General features: G+C 37.9%; 1 protein-coding gene across 3 annotated transcripts in view; it reads right to left on the minus strand.

The window, feature by feature from the left end:
• The window catches only part of PROM1 (prominin 1), a 62,228-nt gene extending 51,909 nt beyond the window's left edge, over positions 1 to 10,319 (minus strand). For 2 of the 3 annotated variants that reach the window (XM_009279105.1, XM_019472016.1), the window contains exon 1: positions 10,098 to 10,317. In XM_009279105.1, coding sequence (XP_009277380.1) covers positions 10,098 to 10,317 — 220 coding nt within the window. Of the gene's footprint in view, positions 1 to 10,097 lie in introns of all 3 variants that reach the window. The other variant, XM_009279106.1, reaches the window with a different exon arrangement.
• Between the last annotated feature and the right edge of the window lie 631 nt (positions 10,320 to 10,950).

Genomic DNA, 10,950 nt, shown 5'->3' on the forward strand with positions numbered 1-10,950 from the left:
GTTTAGTGGACATGGTGGTGTTGGGTTGACGGTTGGACTCGATGATCTTAGAGGTCTTTTCCAACCTCAATGATTCTATGATTCTAACTGCAGGGCAGCAACAGCTGCTGAAGGAACCAGGACGTGAAATTAAGGAGATCCCCTTTGCACCCTTCCTGACAGAAAGTACCATTGATCCACTGAAGAAATTATACAGCAGTGGACCAGACAATAGTAACAGTCAATAACTTCATTCATGCACACAAGAAGTTCCCCAATTTCCCAAAAATATGGATGAAACTATGGAAGTTTTATAAATTTAGCTTCCTCAAGGTTGTTATTAGTCAGGAAGACCAAACAGGTAATTTAAGTCTTCCACAGAAAATCCTCACACCTTACAGCTGCCCCAAACTCGAGTTTATTCCTTTAGTGCAGTCATATTTTCTGTTTAGGCACATTCTATTTTCCATCAACATGCACAGACGTTAAAGAGCCTACTCAGGAAAAGGTTTAAAGAAAAAAAGAAATTGCCACAATATTGACTGTTACAGGACACCTAGAATGAAAGATTTCTCCTTTGAAAACAACCTTTGCAGGGACTTTCTAGTTGTTCTTTGCTACAAAGAAAGTTCTGTTCTTGCTGAAGTTTTGGAAGAAGAACAAAAAGAGAGAAGCCTTTAGAAAAATCTTTGCTTAGGAGGCTGCAATAAATTTGCATATATCATGCAGGCACAAAGTCAAGTAGAAAGCTTTGAAGAAGTATTCCACACAGAAACTGCATTCTCTCATTTTCTGAAGGCAACAAAACTTCTGTAGCACATTGTTTGTGCCACGGCAGCTATGTTTTGCCACTTACTTTGTTTGCAGTAGCTACCTAAAGCTCTCTCTAGGTCACCATCTGGTAAGGATTTACAACAGATTATGGGCAAAGATTTAACTTGGTGCACTGTATATGCTTGTCTGTTTTAGCACACTGCACAGCCTGAGCAACTTCTTGATAGTGTGGGTTGTGTAGACATATTGGACTTGTAACTTTGATCAAAGCGGTAAATATTTAGACTGTACAAACAGCAGCATTTTTCCTACTCCTTTTTCCCCTCAGAAGTTGCTGTAAACTGAGGAAAGCACAGAAAATCCTCTCATATTGCATAACTTGAATTATTGGAAATATGAACACAGATAATTGGGTATGACACACTGGAGCCGTGCTGGTACCAGCTTTTAATTACCTCAGTGACTGGTCTTCTGGCAGCTTCACTGAGATTCCTCAGAATTCCCTCTCTCTGTTTTCCCATTTCTGCAAGGGCGACAATTTTCCACATATGTTCAATAACTGTGGCATGCATATTGGTTCAAAGTGCTACAGAGATCACTACTTCACTCAAAAATCAAAGCAAAAGTAAAGGTCGCTACTCTGAAGAAAGTTAATTAGGACTCAAGTTTGTATTTTCTGTACAGGTACACCCAGGCATCTTTCAGCTGAGTCAAACAGCCAAGGCAATAGTTAGTAGTATTAAGAATATTCACATTCACAACTATAAACTCTGTTTAAAGTTCACAAAAATAAAATAATTTGGTATATTTTCAGAGAAAAGAAAGATCTTGACTATGTTACGATGCAATACAGGTCATAATTTAATCACAGAACTGTTTTTAGATGAGAAGAAATATATCTGCATATTGCAAAAGAGTGTCAAAGCAGGTTTGTGGGGTTTTTTTGTAACTGGTAGGCTTGCACTAAGAAGTATATACTGATAGATTAGTCAGCTTGAACTACAATAGCTGACATTTGTGGCAGCTGGTTTCCCTTCTAACAAGAAGACAACTCACTTGTGGAAAAGGAGTAAGTACACTCAGAAATTTTAATACCAATATGGAAAGATTTAATACTGTTAAAAGGATGACAAAAATCACTAAAATTAATACTTATACATTTATTTTGCTCCAGCAACTTTTGAATAGTGCATATTCATTTAAAAAAAGCATCACTTCTGTTAAGATCTAAAAGTTACACAAAGCATCTTGAAGTGAAAAAAATAGTAAGAAAAAGGGAAAGGAAAAAAATTCTAATTCTCATAATTTTCAATGTAATTAAACATTGAATATAAAGACTGTGGAAAGAAGATTTGTTGCAAAGATCTATCAACTTATTATCACTTTGGCTGACATCATTCAAGAAAAAGCCATCACTGAACAAGACCTGTGAGTCCATTGCTCTGTAAACGACAACCTAAGCAAATTGTCAGACAAAAAATGAGAGGGCTAGGCTAATGTTACCTAATTACGATGGTCTATAACAAAGAAAAGAAAAGTCAAATGACTGCTTTTCCAGTAACAGGCAGTATCCGTACAGTATCTCACATAGTTAAGTCAAAATGCTTCATAACAGCCAAGATGATGAAGGAAATGAGAGGTCCCTTAGTGGCTTGTGAAAACATTATTCCAGTAAGTTCAGTGACATCCCCCCTCTCTCCCCATCAGTTCCATGAACTACAAGTTAGAAAAGAGAATGACGTTCAACAGTATGCAGATAGATAAGCTTGTAAAAATTAAATGGAGGGGGAGGATGGACAACCAGAGTAGTTGCTATTGTTAAGCTAGGAAAATCATAGAGTCCCAGCACAGTGGCCTGAAAACCTGTAAGATGTCTGCAGTCACAGATAATTTTCAGAGGGGTTCACACATGATACACGTTACCAGAGAATGTGGCTGACCCAAAACCTATTCCACCTCACTTCTCACCATACAAGATGCTGCAGGTATGCTCTGGGAGTCTCAAATAAGCTTTCATGCTTTTAGTGGTTTAGATTTCCTATTAACAGAGGGAGGGACACAAAGAACTGCCTTCTTCACATGGTGTACTCCGACTGTGATTGTACACTGGCATCTGAAAGGCAAAACTTAGGTTTTGACCAAGTTGCTTATCTCTGCTATGAGATACTAAATAGGATGGGCAATCTTTTAGAGAAGTTAAGAAAAATGAATGCACGCAGAGCTTAATTCAGTGTTTTACTGTAATTGCTAGTACACAGACACCACACTACATTCAACATAGCTAATGTTACCACCCCCAATACACACAACACACAGCAGTACTAATTATCTAGATACATGCATTTTTAGGCCATGGTACCTTTGCTTTTTTCTTTAAAAATATACAAACCCTATCAATGAAGCTTCTTTACCTAGAATGGTAAACAACAAGGCCACCTTCTGTCACAATACCATCCTGTACCTCCCACCCTTCCCTTCCTTGTCATCGGCACCCCTGGATTTACCTGCGCCCAGAACTCATCCCCTGCGCACCGAGGCAGGGAACGCTGCTGATCAGCTCTTTGGTTATACCTTGTGTCTCCCATTAATGTCCATGGACAAACAGAACAGGGTCAGGACAGTTTCAAGCACTGACCTGGCTTTGCCCATGCTATAACTATTAGCAAGTTTCCCGAGCCAGCTCAGTACCTCACCCAGAAAATGCCCAACCCACTTGCCAGGAAACATTGCCAACAGACAGAAAGGACATAGCTGTCTAATTCGGAAGGGGTGGAAGGCAGTTTAGGTTTGGGAAATATGAGCCGAGTCTCAATACCACACAACTGTAGGCCCATTTTATTTATTATCATAATCTAGCCTCCAACAGGTACTACTGCTTGAGGTGCCCTCCAGCCTGTTACCACAGTCGTCTGTGGTAATGCCACTTCTGAACACCCTCCCCACAGAAGGTCACCCAACTCCCTTGAACTCCGCTTGAGGTTCATTTTCATTAGTTTCTCCCTTCTGTCCTAATAGTGTTGAAATTGTGAAGCTGGATTGCCATTTTCCAATTGCAGTCAAGGCATGTTTTTTCTCCTAGGCACAGCTGGCAGGCAATATTAAACCAGATCAGGGCAAGCATTGAGGATACTGTAGAGAAAGGATTCCAGATGTGTGTATAGCGCAAGATTTTCAGATGACCAACTATGCTACACTGATTAAAAAATGACTTGCATATTTTCCACATAATACCTGTCTGCAAAAGAGATTCCTTGTTTACGTAATCCAAAAGAAGTGGGCAGGAAGACATCAGAGAAGTGTTAATCCTGCAACTGTAGTGTTCTGCTGTAGCCTCTAGTAGATAATCTGTATAAGCCTCCCCTCTCTAAAACCTCTGTCTCCTCCCTGTCCACAAAAAAATCCTTTTGACAAGCAATCTGTTAGATAGTCTGCAGTTTGGAATAGTTGAGGGAAAAAGGTATTACTCTTCTGACGCCTAAGAAAAATAAAGAAGCAGGCCTTAAATCTGCTTTAGAAATGTTCTCAGTGTTCCTTGTTTACATGGGTATGTCATCAAGTAGAGCATCTCTTAACTTCCCAGCATGAAATGAGCAATGATTTTTAAACACTATTTCCTTAAACGTATACAAGCGGGCAGAGAAAAGAAGAGGCTAATTTATCTTGTATCTTCCTGCTGCTCCATCTTCCCCAGTATTTCCAACGTTAGACACAAGACATTTGTTTCAATGTATACACCATATTACCAGATAGAGGAACACTGTAAGTCCCCCTTCTTATCTCAGTTCTATCCAAATGACACCACCACTACTTGCTATATATAACCTCTGTCACTGAAACCTGCATTTTTGATATACACACTTCAGCTACTATAAATTCATGTCACAGCTCTAGCCACAGTGCTGGACAAAAAAAACAGTTACAGGGATGTGAAGGCACTGACTCTACAGCTTACTGAAATTGTCATTTCACAATACAGCTTAGCCAATCTAACAGCTAACTTAAAGGGCAGGTCTTGCTCTTCCTCCCTTCTCAGTTCCTGCACCAGCAATTACATCTAGGCTCCCAACCCAGCTCCAGGACACAAGCTTTAAGAAAACCAACCCACATGCACAGGGGTGTAGCTGTCAAACACTAGCTCAAAAAAGCAGTCTATCACATCAGTGCAGTTTCACACCCAAACTAAAACCTGAGACTTCACACAGCTGGAAAAAGGATATTGTAATTTAAGTTTTTATGAAAGGTCATAATTGCTTTGGGTACCTGAGCAGTATCTTATGTGCAGATGCTGCAGTTCAGCACCGTAAGTCAGAGCTCAAGTCAGAGCCAGAGTTCAGTCCTTTCACTGCATGCTGGTGCGGACATGCCCAACGTTCCTGGGAAAGTCTCAAGTTTAAAAACAAAAGGGCATTACCAGCTATGCATAGCTGAGTTTAGCTCCAATGCTGCAACATCCAGACACATGCATTTTTCTTGTAGGGGAGCTGTAGAAGATTTATTACTAACAGGAAGCAAAACTAAAGTAGAAACGGACAACCAAGAACTAAAAGGCAAAGAAGTTAGTCTTACACACAAAAAAAAAAAATTCTGACTTACTGAGTTTTTAACTGAGGGTGTGATAAGGTGTTTTCATTATTTGCTTTAGAACCTCACATCCACCACAGCTAATATATTAAAAAAATCAATATCCTAGGAGCTCAAACTTACCTATGCAGGGTTCTGCATATGCATTTTCTATTACAGCTATACTAGCTAGAGATACACTGTTTATTTTCACATCAAGTTATGTGATTTTTTTTTTTAAATGTTAAAATGTTTTAATTGCTGAATACACTCATGTGAGATATTAATTGCAGAGATAGGGAATGCGAGACAAACTTGCTCAACTCCACAATTTGCAGCTGCTTTAAAGGCTGACCAGCTGAGGAGAAAGGAAAACCAAAAGGGGTCAGAGACAGGACTTTGCATTAAAATAGTCAAGTTCTGATCCTCGGTCTTACGTTCAAACTGTTCAACAAGTGAGACTCCACAAACAGAAAGAATTGAGAGGTATAGTCCAGGTCTAAAAACCAGTTTGTTCTTGTTCCCTACAGGCAAATAGTACATGTAACTCTTCATACCACGTTTTGCCCAGAAGTACCTGCATTCAACAATTGATTTTGATGTTAAAGTTTTATTCCTGCTTCAGCAGAAACAGGGTGATCCAGAATAAAAAGCAGAAGCTGGAACAAAGCAGGTGTAACTCAACATAAGTGGCACAGTTGTCCTGCAATACATTCAGGTAAAGTAAGGTAAACAGGCCTGTAAGGTTTTGTCTTATTTCACCTAAAAATCGGAGCAGGAGCTTTATTCCCAGCTTGTTTCCTTTATGAACTCTTCACATTTTCGTTACAAGACAAGCTGTGAAGCTGAAGATTTGTTGGGCACATCCTGCTGGCAAGTGAAATCTCAGATTAACATCATCTTACTGCAACTAACAACTGGTTTCCATGGGAACAAAGACAAAGCCATGATAAGATATTCATAGCAGCCAGAGGATCATACTGACCATGCCCTGTCTACACCACGTTCACATCTGAAGGTCTCCAACACAACAGGTGACGTGCACCATGTCACAACCATGAACTGACTTAACTTTATTAATAAATTAATGCTTTGGTTTAAGAAAAATTCCAAGTAAGAGAAAAACTGGCAATTTGTTTTGTTAGATGTCCTCTTAGCTGAGTGATAGAAGCAACTTGTAATTTTCCTATTATCATCTAAGTGGTGCTATTAACAGGAAAGAATAATGATGCTCTATCCTACACAGTTCTCAACAAAAGGAGTAGTAGCACCGCCATCTCCATTTTACAAATGGAGAAACCAAGACACAGGAAGGTTAAAGTGACCTACTGAGCCTCAGGTAGCAAACCAGTGACCAAACACAGTCTTTTCCACTCCAGTGTATCATTAACTCAAAGTGGAGGTTGTTTCCCTGCGTAACAGTTTATGCTTGGGAATAAATTCACTCCCATTTACACCAGTACATCATCTAGTGAGGACAAAAGAATTTCACTGCTGGAGCTGAAAGCAAAATCCATTTACACTCACTGAAGCATTGCAATCAGATATCCTAGGTCACTTTTTAAAACTAGTTTCTTGCCATATCCGAAGAGCACAGAGCTGGTCTTAAAGATTCAGCAATTTAAAAAAAAACTTAAGGAGTTACAGTTCCTTGCCCTGGTTCTGTTACTGTGCTTTATGCGAGCGCTATATTTAATTCCATTAATAACTTACCTATTAAATCTAAACTTAGATTAAGTTGTATGTCCACAAACCACATGGCATGAACAAATTTAGACATGAGTAAATTTAAGGAGTTAGTTCCTTGCCCTGGCTCTGTTACTGTGCTTTATGCGAGCGCAATTCCATTAATAACTTACCTATTAAATCTAAACTTAGATTAAGTTGTATGTTGTATGACCACATGGCATGAACAAATTTAGACATGAGTAAATAATTACTCACTTAGATTTAACTAAGAAAAAACCTTTAAAAATTTTTCTTGACTGATTTTTTTTTCTTTAAATGAAGTGATCCCTTTCAACTATTTAATTCCATTAATAACTTACCTATTAAATCTAAACTTAGATTAAGTTGTATGTCCACAAACCACATGGCATGAACAAATTTAGACATGAGTAAATAATTACTCACTTAGATTTAACTAAGAAAAAACCTTTAAAAATTTTTCTTGACTGATTTTTTTTTCTTTAAATGAAGTGATCCCTTTCAACTTGTAAGTAACATATAAGAACATTTAAATAAATGTTAAGGATTAGCAGCATGCAAATACTTTAAGAACAATGTTTCCCAAAGACTCTGATGTACTTCATATTTTGCTTTATCATACTAGCTTTCTTCCTAAAACGCATACTTGGCACTGAAGGAGTATGAATGTTATACTGTAACTTATTCAGCTCCACCGGAGCACTACTGCAAGCACAAAAATGACTTGCAAAGGCAGGAGTATCTATATGCAATCAGACATTCCCATCACTTTTTTTCCTCCCATCTAAGAGTACAAACAGTAGATTGGAAAACCAAACATCAAGTACTTCCAAGTATTAGGAAAAAAATATAAGACTACTACGATCAAAGGTCTAAGTGATTGATGCCAAGTCTTGCACACAAATCACACTTCTCCTCTATGTTACGATTATATGCAACACACTGGGGCATCAACCTGGAGCTAACTCTTCTGAAGCACCAGCCCAATCAGGATGATGAAGTTTTGAGTTAGAAACATCAAAAGGCTTGCTTTCTGTGCCCATTTGTGATTATGTTTATTTTCATGTCTGAATCAGAATTAACTCTATTTCAAGTTGGCAGTTTAAAAAAAAAAAGCATTTCAAATATGTAACTACACCATTAATACACTGAATGTGAAAATAGAACAGCATATGGCAAAAGAGATTATGGGGATTAACCAATTAAGTGGTATGACTCAAACCAACATGATCCATCAAATCTGTATTTTGCAGTAAGGTATGTGGGGGCATGGGAAAAGGACTTCACCTAATGCAAACACTGAAAGCCAAACTTCTAAAAATAACTAATTTGGCAAAAACTATCTGTGAGGAAGGAAGGAGACGTATGAGATGTTCAAAGCTTACAAGCTAAGAACAAGTGATTTACTTCTAGATGTCTCCTTTCTCTTTAATACTGGATTTCACAACACCTACTTGATGCAGAATGTACTACAAGCAGTCCCACATGACTATAATCTTGATCGTAAATTCTATACTCAATGATTATTTACATGCTTAGGACACATAATATTAAATTTGACATACAAGGTTACAGACCAATTTCCTGTTAATATAAAGACACAGTAAACAGCTCACTGAAATCAAGTTTCCAGTCTCGTAAGAGAATAAAATATTTAAGCAGGGCCTCAGGTAGAACAAAGGCCTGTTTCTAAGAGTTGAAGGCAGATGACAATCCTAACATATCAGGTCTCACAGAGAGGCAAATAGTTCATCTGCATATTCAATGAAAGGAAAAGAGGCCACAAAAGCAGAGGTATCTGGAAACAGTTCCTCCAAAAGGTGACATTACTGTCAGCTTCATCCAATCGCCCTCATTACAACTTGTGTAAGACCTGCTCAGAAGACAGATCCTGCAGGGAACAGGCCAGGTTTTTGCTCTCCAGGTTAACACCTGGGACTCCAGGCACTTGTCTAAACAGAATTCATTCAATGAATTTCATTTGAGCTCATTCTTCTACAGCTATTGAAGAAATGTCAAAAATACGGGCAAATAATAGTTCACAGGTATCATACAGGTACGTGACCAAAGAATATAAGATTTTAAATTACTAAAGGTTTTAATACATAAATTGAAATATGTACTACAAAATAATTTAAACTTTTTTTATACACAGTTACAGTTAAAGCACTGCAAGCCAGTTAAAGCCAATAAGAAGCCAAAGCCGTTCTTAGATTTTTTTAAAACTTCTCCTCAATATAATTTTAAATGCCAATACTATTCAAACACATTATCATTTTATTTTCAAAGCTAAATGAAACAAAAACCATGTTGGAAAGTTAAATTGCTACAACTACCACATCCACAAACACACAGAATTCCCAAAAGCACCTTTTAATCAATGCAACCTCAATAAGCACACACTTCTCTGATAGTTGCCTCTTCTTCTAAAGGAAGAGTTAAGGTAAGTAGGAAAGGAATGGGAAAAAAAAAAAAACAACTCAATAAAACAAATGCAGTTTCAAGTCTTAACTTCAGCTCACAAAGGAACAGGAAGTTACACGTGGCTGTGTAATGTAACTGCCCTTATATAAAACCTGACTGTGGATGCACAGACATGGAAACAAATGAAATTTATTTCAAGTTGCTAAGTTTCCATTTCCTAGGCTAAATCTCATAATACTATAACTACCTGACTGTTCATCATAATATGCAAATCTCAGAGCTGTCTCTTATGGATTTAATACCAAATACAAAGCAGTTTATGCTTTACTCCTATCCCATGCTTCTGAGCATATGTAAGAAAAAGTTTCAGTTAAGAAAAAAAAGCCTCAGATGCATCAGTGACAGCTTTGAGATATTTCAGAGCAAAGTTCTGTGAAATTTCATCAACATTTCATTTTCATTAACAACCACACACACACTATGCTTCGCAGAAAAATGTTAGTTTATATGAAACTGTACACATTTCCAGGCCATAACACATGCTACTAACAAAGCCCTTCATATCATTTAGTTCCAGATGATGGTCTTGGTATCTACAATAGCATGAATGCATCAATAACAAATATTTAAAAAAAAAAAGTTTATCTACTTACCTTGAGGAAAAGAATTTGGCTGCACTAAGTACAGGAATGCATGTACTATTTTAAACAAAATTCCTATTGGCCCAGGTTCATGGTATGCACCTGTATCATACGTCTTGGCTGGTACAAATCCAAAATCCAAAGTCCCAGGAGGCGGTTTGTATATAGGCTGTACCTCTGAAATAGTACTTCCACAAAACAGCAGCAGCAGCAAACAGAGTTCCACAGCCATAGCTAGCAGTATTCATAAAATTGGAGGTAGAGATATTTGTCCCACCAAGTCTAGAAATCTTCAATACATCCAGCCACGAAAACACTGGTGCACCCTCACACCTTTTATTCTTTAATGTATTCTTGCTTTGGAGTGTTACAGAAGCCTCTCATGGAAATGACTCAGCGCACCATCTCTGGCAAAAACAAGAAAGAGCTCGTTAAGGTGTGTGCAAGCGAATAGGAAAGTGCAAGATAACCTGCAATCTTCTGCGGAAGTTGAACATATCAATAGTTGTAAAAGCAAGCCAAGTAGGACAGAAAAGAAAAAAAAAAAAGAAGATTGAGGTCTATGAATATATGGTCTACTACATACACTGTACTTGAAAGAGGGAGGAAAAACAATTATGCACAGTTCCAGGTCAGTGAGTTTTCAAAAACAAAGCAGAGCATTGGGACAGCTCCAAGAGAAACAAAACTAAAGGAACAACGTATGAATTGCACTTCTGACTAAGTACAATATGTCATGTCACAACAGTTACACAATGCATTTAATCAGCCACCTGATGTTACTGTAGTTGATGGCAATTATTACAAGTCATATCCTGTAGCTTCTTTAATTTCAACCTTTCAGTAAAACCTTCCAGCTTTAATC

The sequence above is a fragment of the Aptenodytes forsteri genome, unplaced genomic scaffold (genome assembly GCF_000699145.1).
Source record: "Aptenodytes forsteri isolate BGI_AS27 unplaced genomic scaffold, ASM69914v1 Scaffold242, whole genome shotgun sequence".
NCBI classification, from domain to species: Eukaryota; Metazoa; Chordata; class Aves; order Sphenisciformes; family Spheniscidae; genus Aptenodytes; species Aptenodytes forsteri.